This window comes from Macrobrachium nipponense, chromosome 31 (assembly GCF_015104395.2).
Source record: "Macrobrachium nipponense isolate FS-2020 chromosome 31, ASM1510439v2, whole genome shotgun sequence".
In the NCBI taxonomy this organism is placed as follows: Eukaryota; Metazoa; Arthropoda; class Malacostraca; order Decapoda; family Palaemonidae; genus Macrobrachium; species Macrobrachium nipponense.
This window is the reverse complement of record NC_061093.1, coordinates 28,283,428-28,305,392: the sequence shown is the minus strand read 5'-3', so window position 1 is coordinate 28,305,392 and position 21,965 is coordinate 28,283,428. Positions and strand designations below refer to the sequence as shown.

General features: G+C 48.7%; 1 protein-coding gene across 2 annotated transcripts in view; it reads left to right on the top strand.

Annotated features, from left to right (window-relative positions):
* Window positions 1-21,965, top strand: part of LOC135206733 (cohesin subunit SA-2-like) — a 307,211-nt gene that overhangs the window by 242,299 nt on the left and 42,947 nt on the right. For both annotated transcript variants that reach the window (XM_064238201.1, XM_064238204.1), the window contains exon 22: window positions 11,417-11,458. In XM_064238201.1, the coding sequence (XP_064094271.1) occupies window positions 11,417-11,458 (42 nt within the window). The remainder of the gene's footprint in view (window positions 1-11,416; window positions 11,459-21,965) is intronic.

Genomic DNA, 21,965 nt, shown 5'->3' with positions numbered 1-21,965 from the left:
CGATCACCTGTCATCACTAGAGAAGTTAGTCCCTCATGGGCATCTTCACCTGCAGTCTCTTCAATGGAGACTAAAGGAGTGCTGGTCACAGGCAAGGGACCCACAGTCCTTCCTGGTTCCTCGGAGGAAGTAAGGGAGGACCTGGCCTGGTGGCTAGATGACAGGAACCTCTTGATAGGAGTGCCCCTGCGCACTCCCCCTCTGGAGATGCTTCTGTTCTCAGACGCATCGACCGAGGGTTGAGGCGCACACCTGGAAGAGTTGTTGGTTGCAGGAGTGTGGAACCGTCACGACAGGCACCTTCACATCAACTTCCTGGAACTCAAGGCTGCGTTTCTCGTGCTCCAAGAATTCCGGGAATGACTGATTGGACACTCAGTGGTATTGATGAGCGACAACATCACGGTTGTGGCATACGTCAACAAACGGGGGGGCTAGTATCCCTCCTGTTGCACCAGTTGACGATACAGGTGCACGAGTGGGCCGTAGCTCACTCGGTAGAGCTGTCAGCCAGATACATTCCAGGTAAGAGGAATGTAGTGGCAGACAAGTTCAGCTGCCAGAATCAGGTGATTGGGACTGAATGGTCTCTTCACCCAGATGTGGCGGAAAGGCTCTTCGACCTGTGGGGGGCATCCAGTAGTGGATCTGTTTGCCACCTGCACAACAGAAAACTTCAGGATTTTCTTCTCAGTTGTGCCAGACCTATGAGCAGCTGCAGAGGACGCATTCCAACACCCGTGGGACAACCTCGTAGTCTACACCTTTCCCCCGTTCTGCCTGGTTCACAAGGTGATCAGTAGGGTGCTGGTAACCAGCAATCTTCAGATGATTCTGGTGGCACCCAAATGGCCTGAGGCCATTTGGTATCCGGACCTGCTGGCTCTTCTCTTGGAGGCACTGCGAGAGATTCCCCCTTGGCACATCCTGCTCTGTCAACTGCATGTAGCATGGTACCACCAGGCAGTACATTCCCAGTGTCTTCATGGCTGGCGGTTATCCACCATCTCTTGCAAGCGAGAGGCTTTTTTTGCCGAGCAGCAACAGAGATGGCTGGATACCTCAGACAGTTTCTCTGCCTTCCTTTTACTTTACCTCCTTTCATATAATCTTTCTTAAGCAAATTCCAGGTTCTTGGGTGCTGCTCTTGTGGGTGTTCGGCCTTTCTCCTTTTCCTGTTCTGGTGCCGTCGGACAGGACTGACAGAGGATACCGTTTCATGAGAAGTTGGGTGCTAGTTGTGGGTTTTTTTGTTTCTCCAGCATAGAAAAGCGAGTATATAAACGGATGTTGGACTATGTCCATCATCTCTTTCTGCAGTACAGGCTCCGGAAGAACCTTACAGTCAATTCAAGCAATGTTTGATATGTTGTATTCAACTAAACCAGTAGACTCTCAAACATCAAGTAAGCTGATCTGGTTTTGGCTGAGTCAGGCAGCTTTTGGGGAAGATGACTCTAGGCTAGCATCACTTATGGGGCTGAGTAGACTGGATTCAACCTTGCTTCCTAATTGGAAGTGTTCTGTATGAGGTAGCGGGTAACCCTTCTGCCGGTGTCCGAGTTCCACTTTACGAATCTGTTGAGACTTTTCTCTTGGGTTCCTTCGTTTATTCGTGTGGTAGGGGTTACAGGTCGTGAGGCTTGTATTCAGAAGACGTCTTTCACAGCCAGTCGGAGGCCTTGTCCCACTTTATGTGGATGTTGTGAGAATTGATGAGTGTTTCTCAGATCCTGGACTGTTTGACAACTTCATCACTTCAGTTTCGATGGGGTTCGCATACCAACTAGACTAATATTTCAGCTGGGTGTACTACATTCTTGTCAAGGAGAAGAGGAACTTCTTGTTAAATCATCTGACTCCTCACTATCCAGACATTCATAAGAAGGTTCCTGTTGAGGGCACCTCTTGCACTCAGCAACAGTCTTTTAGGAAACAAGATGTCTCCTTGATGGTCATTTTTGTGTTGTCATCGTCATAAGGAGAGTCACAGCAGCATTGTTGGATGATTGTATAGCAGGTGACGGATCACAAATGCTGCTGTGTCCGGTTCGAGATCTCAACATTTACTTGTCACGTACTGAGAATCTTATTTGGTTCCCATACGTGTCCATCTTGTTCCATTTCCAAAGTGCAATTAGTTTCTTCTTGTGATGGATTATTAATCAAGCGTCAGTTGGTTCTTCATTACTTTCGGAGCCTTCGAGTTGTGCTTCGCGTCCAAGGGCACAAAGTATCGCGAATGGTTACCCTTCGGCTTTCTGGGGGAATTTTTCAGTTTTGGCGAACTTGGAGGTGGTTATTTGAGAGTTGGTATGGGTTTTCATAATGCCGTACCTTAGGGATTTTAATTTTCTTCAGAGAAAGGTTACTCACTGGGTCCTGTCGTTGCAGTCAACTCGGTTTTATAATTAGCTTGGTATCATTAGGGTGATAGAAATTTAGGTAGTCAGTGATAGTCTAAATGAGCTCGAGAGTTGCTGGTCAAGCTTAGACTGAGTGTATTGTTCCTTTAAGTCCTTGAGGTTAGGCAGATCCCGATGGTCATGTTGGAATAACTTTAACTTCTTCAGCACAGTCATCTGCGTCATTGAGCAGTAGAGAACTAGAAGGTCCTGCACACTCAACTTCTCCATACATGAGAAGCTGAAAAGCCACATGGGAGGTTCACCATTTCCCTTCCATGCATGAGAGGTATAGAATACCACATGGGATGTTCTTCAGACACAGGCAGTACCTTGGACTCAACACTGACAGTAAGGTACGTACTTCCTCTGCAAGCATCCTCACCGACTGAGTTGGACGACTAGGTGAGGAAATTTGCTTTTACCTCCATGAATAAAAAGTATAGATTACCACATGGGAGGTACTTCTGACTCAGATGGTACCTTAGACTCAACAGTGACGTTGAAATACTTTCTTTGCAAACATCCTCACTTACCGAGTTAGTTAACTAGGTGATGATACATATATTTATACATGGTAGATTGTTAATGAGTTACCTGCGTATGCTCCGTGGACAGGTTGGGCTGAATTAGATCGATCCCACCTCCATGAAAATTTTGTTAATTGGGCTAATTCAGGTGTTCAGTGAGTGTATTGCAATATGAAGTTGTCATAATATAACTAATAAGGCAGTCCCCGGGTTACGACGGGTTCAGCTTACGACGTTCCGAGGTTAAGGCGCTTTTCAATTATATTCATTAGAAATTATTTCCAGGGTTATGACACATGTTCCAGGGTTACGCCACCCACAACACTGATCTGGCAGAAGAAATATGACACCAAAAATGCAAAATAATCAATATTTGAAGGTTTTTTTTATGAAAAATGCAATAAGAATGCAGTTTACATAGTTTTGAATGCACCCAAAGCATTAAAAGTAAGGTTGTTCATACGCGAACAAACCCTTGGTCTTAACAATAGGATCATTTCTAGCGCCCAGCTGGATCCGGTAAAAAAGTAGATGAAAGCAAGGAATCTTGTGGTATCTGGCAACGCATGCGTAGATCGGGTGAAGAGTGCTCAAACGCCGAACATCTATGCCAGTCCTTCTTTACTGCCTTGGGACGAGAGTTGGGTTTTTTCCTCTTTTGGCCTTTTTCCTGGTTTTTGCCCGTTTTGTTCCTTTAGTGTGTTTGTGTGTGTTTTTACCTAATATTATGGCTTCTTCTGCTCCTTCTCGATGTCAGCGTTGGTGGCCCGGAATTCCTGGATTCCGGTGTTCTCGTTTCTTGGCTTTGTCAGCGAGGGACCCTCACATCACTTGCAGTAGGTGTCGTTCCAATTTTTGTACGATTACGAATCCTTGTGCGGAATGCCGGTCATGGCCTTTGGAGCAGTTGAGGAAGTTTTATGGTAAGAGGGAACATCGGAGAGTCTCCTCTCTTCCTTCTTGGGAGGGCTTTAATCCTATTCCCGATGTTTCGTCTTCCGCAGTAGTCAACCCCCATAGTAGCGTTGCCCCTGCTTCTCCTTCCTTTTCTTCCATTGATTCGTCGATGGAAGTATCGGGAGGTCGCCAGGGTATTATTGGTAATGTAGCCCCCTCTTCCTCGGGAGTTTTTTCGGTTCCCGAGAAGGGTGAGGTTTTTTCATCTTTCTCTTCTCTTCCAGAGTCCTTGGGGGGGTTGCTAGCGCATTTTGAGGAGGCTCGCATCCCCCTCCCAGTCCAGCCACTGGATCAGTCGGCCATCTTGTATTGTTCCGCCGGTCTCTGCCGCCGCCTTGTCTCTGAGTGATGCTCCGGCGTCAGCCCCGTTGTTGTTGTCATGGGGCCCATCTTTGTGTATTCCTCCACCAGTGGCGTCTCTTTCCCCCTCGCTCAGAGGGGAGGTCGTGACATCACCACCGCTTGTGATGTCACTCTCATCGATGACGTATCTTCCAGTCGCCACCTCCGAGCCGCCTCTCTTAGCCGTGACGTCATCTGTGCCACCCAGTTCGAAACATCTCCCTTCCTTGTCTTCGGAGCCTTCTCTGGCACATCAGTCCGAGCTCATATGCCAGGCTGTGCTTCAGAGGCTGGACTCTGTTTAAGATGTGAAGTTGGCTGCCATATCGGTTGGGAGGACTGGTAGGAAACGCGTTGCTTCGTCCCCGCCTTCCGAGAAGAGTGCGCATAAGAAGCTAGTGCTGTCTCCTTCTCCCTCTTCCCCCTCTATGCCTCGTGGGCGTATTAGGCATTGGAAGGCTAAGGACCTTGCCCTTCCTTTGCCGCCGAGGGAGGAACAGCACAGACGTGTTCACGAGAGTGCTGTGGTTTCGGGCAGTGTTAGTGATGTGTGTTCTGCAGGGGTTGCTTCGCCGCCGAATCTCGTACGTGCAACCACCCCACCCCGTCCTTGCACATCGCAAGCGTGTTGTAACCTCCCCGTCCGTGCACGTGATGGTAGTGCTTCTTCTTCTCCCGGGCCTATTCGTCGCCGTAAAGATCTGAAGGCGCCTGTCAAGAGGTCGAAGGTAATGAGCACGGAGGTGGTGCAGCCGGAGTGTTTGCTTGCTTCCAAGTCTTCCACTATAAGGGATTCTCCGTCAATCTCAAGTGCTCGAGTTTCCCCCCCCATCTCCCGTACGTACGGCCGCCACGCCCGTGTCTGTTCATGGTCGTCTGGAGTCAACTGTTGAGGTAAGTGATGTGCCTAATGTTACTGTGGGTCCGTCTCGGAGGTTGACGCTTGGACCCAGCCCAGATAGACTAGTAGAGATTTCAGACTGTTTGCCCACTAACCCTTCTGTGAATTTTGGTGAAGAAAATGCGTTAGAAGAGCCTACACATCCTTCTCGTTGTCGGTCGCCGGTGCCAGAGCAGGAAGAAGGGGGACATGCAGGAGTTTCTGTCTTCCTTTTCAGAGGTTGTTGATCTCATTCTTGGGTTCAACAATTTGAAAAGTAGGACTCAGGATCAGTCGCCTTACACTCTTTCTTGCTTGGAAGCCTTGGTGGGAGCTGCTCAGGACCCCAAATCATCTCTCCAGCTGCTGTTGTCAGGGCACGTTCAATCGGTCTTGCAGAAGGTTAACGCCTCTGTTTCTGACCGGGACGGTTCACTTCGCTCTAGAGGCTCTATCAAACTCCTACCCCCACCTCTCACAAGACATAGGAAGTACTATGCTACGAGCTCTGCATTTTTGTTGTCACGCCACCTTAACCCAGACGTCATTCGCCTGAAGCTGGGTTTGACTTTGGAACAGGTGAGGTCAGTGGCTCCGTCCTTATCTCCGCAAGACGCCTTAGGCTTGGAATCTACGGCGGCCTCCATGTTGCAGGCGGTTTCTTGGCTGGACCTCTGGTCTGTGGTGATTGCTAAGATAGCTTCTGACAGGTCCCCTGATGGGTTGGTGAGTGCCGCCTCGCTTGCCAGTCTTTTGCAATCCGGGGTCAAGGCGTTTTTTTATATGGCTCACCTCAGTGCCAATTTATGAGATAATCGTCTTCTGGTTAGGAGGGACGCGGCTTTGTCTAGGATGGAGAGGTCGCTCGACACCGAGTCTTTGCTGGCCTTGAGGAACGGTGACCTGTTAGAATCGCAATTTTTGTTTCCACAGACCGAACTCGACAATCCGATAGACCGACGTCGGGCTGACACCAAGGACTGTCTGGTGCACCAAGCCATGTCTAAATCAGACCCCTGCCCTCGGAGACGTTTGGCCCCCCCTCCTCCCCCGGTCAAGCAGCATTCGAGGAGATCATCCCCTGGTAGGCCATCGAGGACCTCGAGTTTGGCAGGGCCTTCCCGTTCGTCACAGCCCAAGTCTCAGGATCGACGCCCCTTTCGCTCTCGTTCCTTTAAACCAAGCAGAGGTCAAGGGGGCCATTGGTAGGTTGGGCGCCTCTCCCTCTCCTGCGCCACAGGTGGGGGGGTTGCCTGGCTGGCCATTGGGCCAAGTGGCAGTGTTACGGGGCGGAGAAGTGGGTGGTAGATGTCCTTTGGGTGGGATACCTGTTGTCATTCGACTTCTCTCCTCCTCTGTCGGACAAGCCACAGCTCAGGAAGACGTATCCCCCAGATTCTCTGAAGTTCTTGGCTCTTCAGGAGGAGGTGCAGAAAATGCTGGACAAAGATGCGATAGCGGAAGTAGTGCGTCCGTCCCCGGGATTTTACAGTCACATCTTCTTGGTGCCCAAGGCATCGGGAGGATGGAGGCCTGTGATCGACTTATCCATCTTGAATTGCTTCATCAGGAAGACACGGTTCAAGATGGAGACCCCGCGCTCGGTGTTGGTAGCCGTGAGGGAAGGCGACTTCACGCTGTCAATAGACTTGAAGGACGCATACTTCCAAATCCCTGTTCATCCCACGTCCAGGAAGTTCCTTCGCTTCTCTCTGGCAGACAAGATCTTTGAGTTCAAAGTCTTGTGCTTCGGGTTGACCACAGCCACTCAAGTGTTCACAAGTTGGGCCCATGCTCAGGGGATCCGTTTGCTGAGGTACCTCGACGATTACTTGGTCTTGGCAGTTTCCAGGGAAAAGCTGCTGCAAGACAGGGATCGTCTTCTTCGGTTCTGTCTGGACCTGGGCATATTAGTCAACCAGGAAAAGTCGAACCTCGTACCCACTCAAAGGATTCTCTACCTGGGCATGGTCATCGATACGACAGTGGCGAGAGTTTTCCCGTCGGATCAGAGATTAGAGAAGTTGCGGGCTGTGTCGCACAACTTCCTCTCAAAGTCGCATCAGTCAGCTCATCAGTGGCAGGTTCTTCTGGGAGTGCTATCTTCCCTGGAGAAGCTGGTCCCTCATGGGCGTCTTCATCTTCGGTTTCTGGGGGAATTCTGGTCTCCGGTGGGGGACTCTCCCCTGTTTATGGTCCCTCTTTCTTTGAAAGTGAGAGAAGACCTTCGTTGGTGGCTGGACGACCAGAATCTATTGAAGGACGTCCCTCTGCGTTCTCTTCCTCCGGACTTCCTTCTGTTCTCGGATGCCTCCCTGGCAGGTTGGGGCGCGAACTTAGGCTGCCTCATGGCTTCAGGCGTTAAGGGTTTAGAGGACAAGCAGCAGCATATCAACATCTTGGAGTTGCAGGTGGCTTTCCTGGGTCTGAAGGAGTTTCGGGGGATGGTAGAGGGTCACTCTGTCGTTCTCATGTCGGACAACACCACTGTGGTAGCCTACGTGAACAAACAAGGAGACCTAGTTTCTCAGTAGCTTCATGCCTTGACCATTGAGCTTCACCAGTGGGCAATCAGCAATTCGGTAGAGCTTTCAGCCAGGTATATCCCAGGGAAACGGAACGAGGTCACAGACAAACTCAGTCGCCGGGATCAGATCTTAGGCACAGAGTGGTCCCTTCATCAAGTGGTGGCGGACAGGCTTTTCCAGATTTGGGGAGACCCATGCTGGACCTTTTTGCGACACGTTACAACAGGAAGCTGGAGGTGTTCTGTTCAGTGGTCCCAGATCCCTTGGCATTGGCAGAAGACGCATTCCAACATCCCTGGAACAACCTGGAGGTGTACACCTTCCCTCCATTTTGTTTGATCCGTCAGGTTCTGAACAGGCTGTTGGGTTCACAGGGTCTCAGAATGACTCTGGTAGCCCCTCTGTGGCCTCAGGCAGAATGGTTTCCAGATCTGCTATCGTCATTGTCGGAGATTCCAAGGGAGATTCCCCCTTGGCGGCATCTCCTGTGTCAGCCCCATGCAGAAAGGTTCCACCAGTCAGTAGAATCCCTGTCTCTTCACAGTTGGAGGCTATCAACTATCTCCTCCGAGAGAGAGGCTTTTCTCAGAAGTCAGCTGGGCACATGTCCAGCAGTCTTAGAAAGTCAACCTCCACAGTTTACCAAGGCTAATGGGCGATCTACTGTGTATCGACGTCTCCTCTTCCTTCCCTGCTAGTTAAGGGGTATGAGCAGTCGTCGTCTCCTAGAGAGCTCAAGCCCCCAACGTGGGATGTTTCCTTGGTGCTTAAGAGCTTGACTAAGAGCCCATATGAGCCCTTGCGCCGCTCATCTGATAGGAACCTGACGCTTAAGACAGTTTTCCTTTTGGCTTTGGCATCTTCCAAAAGGGTAGGAGAGCTCTACGGTCTGAGTTAAGAGGTGAAGCACACCAGGGGCTGGAAGTCAGTGTACTTCGAATTTGTTCCAGAGTTCGTGGCCAAGACCCAAAATCCCTCGGTACATGACAGGTTCACTTCGTTCTCCATTCCCTCACTGACTGACTTTGTGGGTGGTGATGCTCAAGAGCTTTTGTTTTGCCCTGTTTGGGCCCTGCGTTACTATCTTAAAAGGACTCGGCACCTTAGACCAGGCTGCCGCAGACTTTTTGTAAGTACAGGCCATACGAAGAAAGAGGTGTCTAAGAATACTATCTCTTTTTGGATACGGGAAGCCATCAGACAGGCATATTTGACTCTTGACGTTAGGGGTATTGATCCCTCTCTGGCTTTCAAAAAGAACTTGGCTGTACATAGAGTGTTGAGCGCTGGTACTTGGTTACGCCAGCCCACGTTCACCTCTTTCTATCTTAAGGATGTTGCCCACAGATCTATGGACACATTTTCCCTGGGTCCTGTGGTGGCTGCCCAATAGGTTGTGTAACTCATAGTTGCCCTTAACGGGGCACCTTTGTATCTTACCTAAGATGATTGTGTGGATGAGAGAATGAGTGAGTTGGCTGGCCTCCTTCTTTCTCTTGTACCTTTCCTTCTTCCTAAGGGTGGTTTAAGGAATTGACACGTCATTTGCTGGACTGGTCTGATACAGGTGAGTGAGGCAGTCATACTGGTAGTGTGGTCGTGCAGTATTCAATATCTTACCCACTATTTAGTAGCATAGGCTCCACTCCTGGGCAAGGAGTAGTTGGGAGTACTACAAACCCTAGTGCCCTGGTTTGTTTTTTGAACAGTCACAGTTTTTTCTTTGGTTCCCTATACAATGGTTATCCCGTATATCATTGTACGTCACTCAGGTTCTGAGTGGTCTCAACGGGCTTCAGTCCCTCTCTAAGAACTATTTCTTTTGAGAGCTGGACTGGTGGGTAGGCCCCCAGCCAGTCTAGGATGTCTTATACCTCCCTCCAAGTATGAGTCTCTCCTATTGTTAGGACCGAGAGTTTGTTCGCGTATGAACAAATGACAAATTTTCTAAGACAATTTGTATTTTTCATAGCTACAAATCTGAGGTCTTAATGTTATACTGCCCGCCTCTAGCCGCCCCTCTTTTTGTTAAGTCATCCTGAGTTGGGAAAGACTGGCGTAGATGTTTGGCATTTGACCACTCTTCACCCGATCTACGCATGCATTGCCAGATACCACAAGATTCCTTGCTTTCATCTACTTTTTTACCGGATCCAGCTAGGCGCTAGAAATTATCCTATTGTTAAGACCTCAAGTTTGTAGCTATGAAAAATACAAATTGTCTAAGAAAATTTGTCATTTTTATGAGGATTTGTGACGATGTTCCGGCTTACACGACGATTTTCGGCTGACAACACGTCTCAAGAACGGAATCCCGTCGTAACTTGGGGTCTGCCCGTAGTCTTGTCTTTGTACACTCCTTCCCAAGCCGGTTTCTTTGTTAGCCTGTGATTTATTTGTGCTTTGCTTTCAGTGTGTGTGTGTGTGTGTGTGTGTGTGTGTGTGTGTGTGTGTGTGTGTGTGTGTGTGTGCCTGCTTGTCTTTTGTCATGGATTCCACCAAGAGTTCTAGGTCTTGTCAATGCATGTTCCAGATTTTCATGTTCGAGGTTTTTGGCGTCTTCTGTTACTGACCCCCTGAACCTGTTGACTGAGTTGCCCTGACTGTCTCTTTAGGTGCAGTTAAGCACATAGCAGGTGAAAGCAGTTCAGGACAGTGGACTTGTCTGTTGTATCCCAAAATCCCACATAAAAATGTAAAAATGGTGGTTAATAATGAAAAATGAAGTCGAGAAGTAAAACTGTGTAGTTGCTCATTACTTAATAGGAAAAAAATTGGGAAACAAAAGTTATTGAGTAAAAGGAAACACACTGAAGAGTGCTAACAAGTTCATGATGCATTAGACAGTTAGAAAAAGGAGCCTCCTTTATGTAAAGTGCAACTATGCATAACAAATATATTTAAATATGTGAGTGAAGCAACACTCAAAAAGATACCATCTTAGAAAATCTGACAATTGTTCAATAATCATTACTTTGTACCGCACCAGTTAATGACAGACAACGATGGAAGTCTGTAATTACTTTGAAATGTAGAACTCGCCTTTTTATCTTTATTCAATAGAAGCTGAAATAAAGTATTTCAAATGGAAGATGAATTGGTAAGAAATGCTAGAAATTCCTGATGGCCACACCTGGAGAACAATGGCAGAGCTATTGGCTCCAAAGAGATGTGTTATGTGAGACTATCTTTTTATATTTGTCAGGCAAAAAACCTGTTATCCATGGCACATTGTGGACCATGAATGTTGGCATATATTATGAGGTTGCAATTATTAACACCAAATTTTGCAATTTGGTATTGGTTATTTCTCGGAATATGTTATCATAACTTTAATCTTGCTCTGTGGCATGCATTGTAATATTGGTCAGTCTAATTGCAACTACCATTGGGTGACATGTAGCTTTTTGTTTCTCCATGTTCCCTTGATGTTCTTTAGGTAAAATGGATGACCTACCCATAATCAGGCTATCTGAAATACCATGAATACTAATGTGTTTGAATGTAAACAGATTTCAATCAAGTACTATCATGTTTTATGGTTTTTTCATTATGTTAATTTTAATCATTACAGCATTTTCATGAAATATGGATCTGAAGGTAAGCATTCTTAATCAATAATTGGATAGTGAGTATGAAGATACTGTAATGATTTACATGTTACTTTTAATCTCATAAACATGGATTTAACATTTTTAATATGCCATAGTGAGTTTCCTTAAAAATATTCATGGCCAGTTATAAATAATCTTTACTCCTTTTCTTCTTTTTCAGACCTAGAAAGGGACAAAGAAAAGAAAAGTTGAAAAAAACACCGTAAGTATACAGTATCACATTATGCTGTGTTTAGAGTTTTAGGAATATCAAATGATTTGGCTAGATAGTAGGTATTATAGTGAAAACCACTCTAGGGTATAAATTAAAACCTTTGAAAATTTAGGTCTGTATTCATACCAAGTGACTTTTGAACCAAAGCTAAATTTTTCCTTCAACAGCACAGATTTTATTAAATCATTTTCGCAAGGAGCAAAGGGATCAGAAAGCACTAAGGTAATAATGTGAACACTTTATAATAGAGACCTTCTTTCCTTGACTTTTACTTAACTGCAGCTAGAGGTACCTCTTGTAGAATGTCAGCATTAAAAAATTTTTACATTTACGAGTTATGTTATCTTTGAAACTTTATACTATTGTATATGTTACGGGGATCAAAATGACCCCATTTAACTAAAAGGAGAGAACTCCTAACTGATAACATGACCTATACTTGGTTACAGCATTCTCCTTCCATCCCTGTAGCTAGCTGAAAATTAGTCATTTAATCTCAGGCGAATTCAAACTCTTTCTAACAAAAATATATCGTCATTTTCCCCAAAATAGCTAACATGAAAGTGAAATCAAATGAATTAAAGAAATCACAATAGAATCATTAAAATACTATTACTCTTCTACGTAATCATTTTGGATAAAAAGAATTAAATAATCTCACAAATCATCAGAGTACCATTGCTACTCTTGTGTAACCATATTGGAAAATTATCCCCACTAATTCTCAAATAAACAACTTCATGAGTCGCTATCAAACATGTCAGAAAAAAAAGGTCTAGAGAATTCATTGTGTTGACAATCAAATCCATCTGAAAGGTAAAACCATAATTATCAAGCACTGAAATACATCACGAGTGCAATGGATAAAAACGTCTTATAAATCTTTCAATGTTCCCTGCATTTCCACGTTCAGTTTCTATAAAGTTTCAAAGTTTCTCTTTCCTTTACCATATCTCTGTGGATCTCCAAGCACCTCCTATGGCATGGTTTCACACTCAATGTCTGTCATATAATTCCCCCATTAATTACCATACCAGAGATTTTATCTCGTTCCTTGGCTTCTAACAGTCGTAAGAACGCAAGCATGCAAATAGACACAAACGTACGCACGCATGTCTCCTCCGGTGATTCTATATACCTTGCTCCGGTGTACGTGCGTTTCTATTTCACACGAACTCTGTGACCCTTGAACAGGCACTTGTATATTCCACTTATTCAGGCCATTTGCACGTCTGCGATCTCTTCAATGTGGCTGGGTATGTTTATGAAAATTTGTCCTATACAAGCGATTTAATGAATTTGCTGTTTCGCACTTCTCAACACTAACACTCAAAGCTGAATGATTGTCACGTCGTCACTTGTCACTCGGGTTATTGACTTTACTTGTTTCCACTTTAGTATGTCTATTTATACATATATCCAGTGCCTTTCATATACAGACATTCACAAAATACTTTTTTTTAAATACGTAGTTATATCCAAAGAAAAAACGGGCAAACTAAACCGGCTTTAAAGAGATAGAGAGATAGAGAGTAATCGCATCCCCTCTTGAAGGCAGTAAGGAAGTAACTGATCTGCTAACTGGATGCCCAAGGCATTGTGGGAGCTCCTACTAGATACCTTGTGAGCAAGCACAGGTGGCATACTGGTTTACACACATTTTTTTTCTTATTAATTTTACTGGATTTCCAGCTGGCTCTATCAGATTATCCTAATGTTAAGACCTCAGGTTTGTTAGTTATGAAAAATACAAATTTATTTAAAAATTTTCATTTTACTGAACCCCATTTCTGTCCCTGTAATAACATTTGAAGGTATTTTTGAACATTTTCCCAAATTTTATAAATTTATATCTAAATTTATATTGCAATCCACATCAAAAGAAAAGGAAAAGTTGAAACAAAACCTTATTAACTGCCTCATATTAAGATAGCATGATGTTATAACTCAAAATAGTTTGTCCATCCTTTCTTAAATCAGTGAATTGGTAAATTACCCTGGATTGGCCTTCCACAAGTTTCCTTATTGAACTTAGCTGCTGTGAAAGTAAATGTTTAGTTTGATAGAATACTGTCTGTTTCATTCATAGTGGCACACTCAGTTAGTTTGTGTTGTGTTCATATAGTTACATCTACCTATGTTAAGTGGACTGCATCATTCCTAGAATCCATAATTCTGATTGAGCGGCAAAAAAGTGAATGTTCCCATAATTTATTACTTGTCTTAATATGTTGAGAAGAACCATTTTATTTTGATATAATATATATTTACTTCTTGCCAGTTAGATGTGATCATTGGCTTTTGAGCTACTTCCTTAATGTGTGTGAACACTGATTTGGACAGTCTGAAATTGTTTTATAATAAGCTTGTCTTTCATTTTTCAACATTCAGATTGATTTGGACAGTCATAGTCTGAAATTGTTTGATAATAAACTTGTCTTTCATTTGTTCCGACACGTTATACAAACCATCGGTCCTTTACATAAGGAATTACTATTCAGCGCCAGCTGGACTGGTCGTAAGATTTACTAACAAGGTAGTTCGGCAGTAACTGCTTGTCCGATGGTCGGGAGTCCCGTCTGACTGGAGGTAAGCATATCACTTTGCTTTCGACCACCGTTGGGTGAAGATGTGTGCTCGCCTCTCTGCCCGCCTCTGTCATGAGATTATCAAAGCTTTGGATTACTTTTCAACCTATTTCTCTTATAATAGTGTGGAAGTGATTGTAAGTACTCTGTTGTTATTATTTTGTTCATTATTGTGGAAGTGCATTGCAGTGTATCATGCAGTCCCATGAATCAGAGAAGCCCCCTCGCCCCCCATCCAACCGGAGAGTGTGCCCTGGAGTGGGAGACCGTAAGTGTGGGGCTTTTAGGTCCAGTGATACTGTGGACCCTCATCCCTTACATACTAGATGCTGAGGGCGTGAATGCTCTCGGTCATCAACGTGTGATGTTTGTGTCTCTTGGTCGGAGGAGCAGTGGGAGTTGTACGAGAAGAGGAAGAAGCCGCATAGAGACGTCAAGGTGTCATCGCAAAGCTCTCCTTTGACACCTTTGGTGACCGACACGTCATCTTCTTTCCTCCCTCCTCATCAGCTCCCTCATATGGCTCTGTCCCCTTCAGGGGATGTGTCCCTCTCCGCTTGATTTGTCAAGTGCAGAGGGAGGAGCGCGACACCCCGACCTGGAGTTGTACTCTGGGTCTTCTGTCCGCTCAGGGTGGGATCCTTCCCCCTCTGAGCGAACAGGAACCCCCCCTCCCCCCCCATTAACCCGAATGTTGCTTCCTCAGGTGTGTCTGCCTCTGCAGGCGGGGATCTTCAGCAGGTGTGGCACTCCCTGAGCCTCTGGGCACTGAGTATTCAGGGGCTTATTCACCATCTGGCTGCAGCCCTGGTCACTCACGGGGTGGAGACGAGGATGACTACGACCGTCTCGACACCAGGTTATGCTGCACCACCGCACCTGGTGTACATAGAGCACGTGACAACGGTCACTCCTCCGGCTGTGGTACAAGCTCCGCTGTCGTACTTGCCCCGGAGGGAGATGGTTTCTCCTCCACCTGGTTTTGTTGTCCTCGCTCCGCCCCCGACTTCGAGTGCCTGAAGAGCTCCCCTTGGATTGTCGTCCTGTAGATGTCACCGTACCTGCTGTCTCTGTTCCTGCCCGTGGAAGTGCTGCCGCTCCCGCAGGTCCTTCTGGACAGGTGTAGTTGGGCCCTGTTGCCACCACAACTGCCCCAGCTCCATCCTGGATGGGAGACCTGTCTGCTGTCCTGAGGAAGCTGGCGAAGAAGTCCAAGAGGAAGAGGAAGGTGTCGTCGTCTTCTGCCACCTCTTCCCTTTCGACTTCCAAGGCCCCTCAGAAGTTTTGCTCAGAGACTTCTAAGGGTCTGTCTTGCTCCAGCGGGACAGGTGGGTCTTCCGCTGGTCCTCCCATTCCTTCGGGAACGGGGCCCGTCTCTCCACTGGGAAACGTCTCAGCCATTCGCTCGCTAGCATCACCTACGGTGATTGTGCAGCCAGAAACCAGACGACTGAGCACGCTCACCATCTGGGTCCAGGCACTGAGTGGAAGGATGGTAAGAGTCGCTCAGGTGACTCGCCAGACCGATGATCGCTCGCGCAGCGATCGTCTGGTTCCCAGGGTTGACGTGATGGTCCCACCAGACCGTCCATGTGCTGAGGCTGGGAAGAGGTACCAGGAACAGCCTTGGCTGCTCCTGGTACCGTGGCGCATCGTGAGGACGGTGCTCACCCGACCATCACTCCCACTGGGACCGGATGGTTCGCACGACTGGTAGCAGCTCCCCTGATGCACGAGACCGACGCTACCGCCCTTGGTCCAGCGCTTCTCTGCATGGAGACCATTGGTCCAGACCTGCAGCTCGATCGCCACTGCGGGTTGGCGATCGCCTGCAGTCCTCCCAGCCTGCCAGTTCCGCTGGTAGGCAGGATAGGAGTGTCAGGCCTTCCTCACCTGTCCCTTCAACCTCCTTGGGCTACACCAGGACGAGTGAGGCGAACAGGAGTGACAGTGAGGGGTGCGCTCGTTATGTTCCGACCACGAGAGCCTACGAGCCTGGCTCGGTCCTAGGACCAAGCAGATCGTACACTTAAGTGGTTGGAGGAGACCACGAGGGGTCTGGCGAGGTTCTTCCTCCTGAAGGAAGAGTGTCTCGGGAGGTGGTCGGTCTGGATGGATCTGACAGTCCATCACCTCAGGACGCGGTCACCCCTGGGATACAGAGGTCCTTTGCAGAGGTCGTTGCGCTGATTTGTCAGCACAACAACCTTGGGGAGGGATCGGTGGTTGCTCCCTCTGACCCTCCATCGAGGTTGGAGTTGTTCTGGGGGCCTAAGAAGGAACCCAGAGTGACAGTGGGACTATCCCGGTCTTCCTTGGCCGACAGTGTGTTGGACCAGAGGAACGCCTTTGTCTCTGGACAGGAGGACTCACTCAGGTCCAGCAGGTCGGACAAGCTGCTTCCCCCTCCTCTGCCTCATCAGTGGTGCTTCTACGTGCCTTCGGTAGGCCCGTTGCCGACCGAGCAGGTTGACCCAGAGATAGCTCCTCTAACTCCGGGACTGCCTCTTCATCACCTGCTGGTTCTCGCAGCAATAGGCATCGGCCCTGGAATCCACTGCCATGGCAGCTTTCCAGGCCGTCTCCTGGCTGGATCTGTGGTCCCTCGCAGTATCCAGAGTCGCCCTCCTCGGGACCTGTCGTCCCCGAGGAAGACTCGGCGTTCAGGAGACTCTGCCAGTCTGGAGGTAGGGCCATCTCCCACCTTGCCAACCAGATGGCCAACCTGTGGGCCAATCTGCTTCTTAGGAGACGGGACTCAGTCATGACTCGTGTAACCAGAGCAGGCGGTCAAGAGGTAACGCGTCTATGCAACTTACCTTTGCTCAGTTCCTCCTCTCTCTTTCCCAGAGAGATGGTGGACTCTGTGGTAGAAAAGCAGAGACCTGAAGACAGTTACAAAGACTTCTGGGCAGTCAGGTTCAATTGCGGACAAGCCTCGGAGCTTGGCTAGCGCTTCCTCCGCTCCTAAGACGTCAGCACCATTGAGAGTAGTGCGAGGTAAGACCCAGCCTTCCTCTTTCGCTTCGAGAAGTGACTGTCAGCCCTCCTCTCAAGCCTCCTTCTCTCGCAGGATAGGGGCTAAGCGGAAGGGGAAGAGAGGGAGATGCTAGGGACGGTGTTCCCCCTCAACTGCTGCCGGAAAAAGGGGGTGCCTGGCGAGCCATTGGGCAACTTGGCAGCACTACGTAACCAAGACCTGGGGAGTGGATGTCCTTTGGGAGGGATACCTACTGCCCTTTGAGTCGAGGCCATCCCTCACCTCACACCCGGTCCCTCTTCAGACGTACGTTCCCGTTTCTGCCAGGGACGTAGCACTGACACAAGAAGTCGAGACCATGCTGAGCAAAGGAGCTGTGGAGATCGTGCGAGATGTCACCGGGTTTCTACAGCCGACTTTTCCTGGTGGAGAAGTCTACATGGGGCTGGAGACTAGTGATAGATCTCTCTCCCTCGAACCATTTCGTTTGCCAGACTCGGTTCACGATGGAAACAGCACGCTCAATGGTCGACTCCATCGGGGAGAACGATTTCCTGTTTTATGTGGACCTTACCCATCCACCAGTCCTCCAGGAAGTACCTCCGCTTTATCCTAGACCGGACGGTGTACCAATTCAGGGCACTTTGTTTTGGTCTCTCAGCCGCCCCACAGGTGTTCTGATGAGGTATCTTGACGATTGGCTGGTCCTGGCAAGCTCCCGCTTGCAGTTGCTACAGGACAGAGATCGACTCCTTGACTTATGCCGTGATCTGGGGATCGTGGTAAATGTCAAGAAGTCAGATCTCGAACCCAAGCAGAGGATAAAGTACCTGGGCATGCTGATGGATACAGTAGCAGCTCGAGTCTTCCCCACAGACTTGCAGATCAGCAGGTTCAGGGAGGCAGTCAGACGGTCGTGACAGTCAGCTCAGCAGTGGCAAGTCATGATCAGTCACCTGTCGTCACTAGAGAAGTTAGTCCCTCACAGGCGTTTTCACCTGCGGTCTGTTCAATGGAGACTAAAGGAGTGCTGGTCACAGGCACGGGATCCACAATCCTTCCTGGTTCCTCTCACGGAGTAAGTAAGGGAGGACCTGGCCTGGTGGCTAGATGACAGAAACCTCTTAACAGGAGTGCCCCTGCGCACTCCCCCTCTGGAGATGCTTCTGTTCTCAGACGCATCGACCGAGGGTTGGGGCGCACACCTAGAAAAGTTGCCGGTTGCAGGAGTGTGGAACCATCACGACAGGCACCTTCACATCAACTTCCTGGAACTCAAGGCTGCATTTCTCACACTCCAAGAGTTCCGGGAACGACTGATGGGACTCTCAGTGGTATTGATGAGCGACAACACCACGGTAGTGGCATACGTCAACAAACAGGGGAGCCTAGTGTCCCTCCCATTGCACCAGTTGACGATCCAGGCAAGAGGAATTTAGTGGCAGACAAGCTTAGCCGCCAGAATCAGGTGATTGGGACCAAATGGTCTCTTCACCCAGACGTTGAGGAAAGGCTCTTCGACCTGTGGGGGCGTCCATTAGTGGATCTGTTCACCACCTGCACAACAGAAAACTTCAGGTATTCTTCTCAGTTGTGACGGACCCATGGGCAGCTGCAGAGGATGCATTCATACACCCGTGAGACAACCTCGTAGTCTACGCCTTTCTCCCGTTCTGCCTAATTTGCAAGGTGATCAGCAGGGTGCTGGTCATCAGCAATCTTTGGATGATTCTGGTGGCACCCAAATGGCCCGAGGCCATTAGGTATCCGGACCTGCTTGCTCTTCTCTTGGAGGCACCACGAGAGATTCCCCCATGGCACAACCTGCTGTGTCAACCGCATGTAGAACGGTACCACCAGGCAGTACATTCCCTGTGTCTTCATGGCTGGTGGTTATCCACCATCTCTTGCGAGCAAGAGGCTTTTTTGCCAAGCAGCAACAGAGATGGCTGGATACCTCAGGCAGTCCTCTGCAGCAGTATACGTACCAGGGAAAGTGGTCCGTCTTCTGTGGTTGGTGTCGCTCAGAGCCACTCTTCAGCAGGTAGCAGATTTCCTCATCTTTCTTCGCCGAGAGAAGCTCCTCTGTCTCCGCAGTCAAAGGATACAGAGCCGCCCTGGCCCTAGTCCTTAAGCTACGAGGAGTTGATATTTCCTCCTCCATGGAAATATCTCTCCTAATGAGGAGCTTCGAGAGTTCTTGCCCACCCAGGGAACTCAGACCCCCTGGGGTGGGATGTGACTCTTTCCTTAAGGAGCTTGACTCGTAGACCCTACGAGCCTCTCCTGGAGTCGTTAGACAGGGATCTGACCCTCAAGACCATCTTTCTGCTGGCCCTGGCATCGGCGAAGAGAGTAGGGGAACTTCACGGTCTTTCCTCCGATGTTAAACACTCGAGGGGATGGGGATCGGTTACTCTTGATTTCGTCCCGGATTTCGTAGCGAAGACTCAGAACCCTTCAGTCCCTGACGCCAGGTTCGAGTCCTACACGATCCCCTCCCTAGAGGACTTCACCAGTAATGATGCAAAAGAGATGCTGCTTTGTCCTGTGAGGGTGCTACGGAGCTATCTGAAGAAAACTTGACACCTCAGTTCTGAGTGTCGACGCCTTTTCATTAGTACCGGGGTGACCAAGAAAGAAGTGTCCAAGAACACTGTTTCTTTCTGGCTTTGTGAGGTAATCAGGAAAGCGTACGACTCAGACAGGAGTGCCAACACCAGTACCTTTCGTCCAAGAGCCCACGAAGTTAGAGGCATTGGTCCAACCCTTGCATTCTGCAAGAACTTGTCCGTCGCACAGGTGCTGAAGGCAGGGGTGTGGTCCAACCAGACCACTTTCACCTCCTTCTGCCTTCAGGATATTGCCCATAGGTCCTTGGGCACTTTTTCCTTGGGACTTGTGGTGGCTGCTCAACAAGTTGTGTAGCTTACCCAGCTCCTTTACAGGACAAGGTAGCATCTCGTCCTTGTGATACCGCATGAATGAGAGTGTGACTGGCTCTTCTTCCTCTTTTCTTCCCTCTCCCTGCGGGCAGAGGGTAGCGGTCGTCACAATGCTGGACAGGACAATGCAGGTAAGCTACATAACCGAGCTCCATTCTATCCCTTTCATTAGGGATAGAAGCATTTATCCGTCCCTTCCCTAGCAAGGGGGGAAGCGGACAACAGTAAGAAACAAACCAATACGGACTCCTGGGAGGCTACGACCCCAAACGATTGCTGGAGTTCTTGCTGGATGGAGGCTATCACTGGGGCGGCGGACAAGGGGTCGACGTAGCCCGTCGACTTGCCCGCAGGGAAGATCTGGATGGCCAAGTTCCTATCTAATATGTAGGGCTGGCCCTTGGCGGCGTTTTTCCCAAAGCCGCCCACCCACGCTTTCAGGGTGGCGAGGGCGACTTCCCTCACACCGCTAGCCTGAAAGAAAGGCGGGATTAGCTACCAATTGCGGACAGGGTTAACAAACTTACGAACTAGAAGTTGTTAGTAAAATCATAAGTAACCTTATAATGGACATACCCCATCTCCCAGCTGAGCGACCAGGTCGTAGCATATAGCGCAGGCCTCGGGGTGCCAGACGATCGTCTCATTGTACGACGTGGCACACGGGGCGTGAGACCTGCACTCGTCATGTCCACAGGGGTCATACAGCGTCGCATTACAGGCCGGGACCTGGCAGTTGGTAGCCTGTAAGTGAAAAGGTACATGAGTACAGAGTAAACACTTACAGCCTAACATATGCTCCGCTGGTGCCGGAGCGATAAAGTTAGATAAAACCAGAGCCCCGCTAAAATACGTGTGGTAACCAGGTTGGAAGATAGGCTATGGCTCCGCCAATGGCGGAGGCACAAGAATCAACCAACTAGGAGTGGTGGTAATGGAAACCACGACGGACAATGGCGGGGATGGTTGATAAAATGAATATAATAACACACAATTCATTGTAAAATATCTTATAATAGGGTATATATCCTTAAAATAACAAAATTAAAACAACATTAAAACAACTTCTCTCCACCCGTCTACTAGAAGAGTGGCGTAGGTAAGGGTAAGCTCCCTTCCGGTAGCGGGGAGAGATATAAGGATATAGTAGGCAAGCAATCGACCATCCATAGCGCCCACCCTGCCCGCTAGCGGAGCCAATATCCTATAACCAAAGGGGGCCCCGGCTGCGACGGAAGGCTCCCTTCGTATCGTAAGAGAGGTGGCTGAGCAATGGGGAGGGGGGGGAGGGAGGTCCCGGCGAAACACGGCGGGAGCGAGGAAAGGGGGGAGGGGGGAGGGATGGCCTACTCCTCCCCGCCTCACCAACTACCCGTATGGAGACCCGGTACCTCCTAGTGGTCGCCCTATACCCCCTGCTGGCGGAACCCCCCGGTCCCACCTCCGAGAGTGTGAGAGAGGCGATGAGGTTTGTTATGACAACCCAACAGGGGTCCCCCTCCCAGCTCCTCCCCTACATCAGAGAGGGAGGGAAGGGGCAGGGTAAGGTGCTATAGGACACGTGACCGCAAGTGGCCTAGGCCGCGAGCAACACAACCGTGGTAGGGCCACGTGAACCAAGCTGTACCAACATGTGGAACAAGCACCTAGGCTAGCCTAACACCCTAAATAATAACATACATCGAAAAGGGGGAAGAGACACTTTTAGTAAAAGAGAAAGCCCAGGAGGAGGCAGACTGTTCCGAGAAACAGAAGCCTACTCGGAGGCGATAGCCGATGTAGAGCAAGAGCCGGGATGCTGGGCCGAGAATAATAATAATAGCCCTAAATACCAAGCTAAGAGAATGGTAGGAGGGCTGAACTAGCTAAAACTCGATGTAAACAATGAATGTGAAAAAAGTAAGCCCATAAGCATAAGAAGTCCCAGTATGGAGGACCGGGAATTCTTACGAGGCGGCATGGCCGCCACGAGACAACCGAGG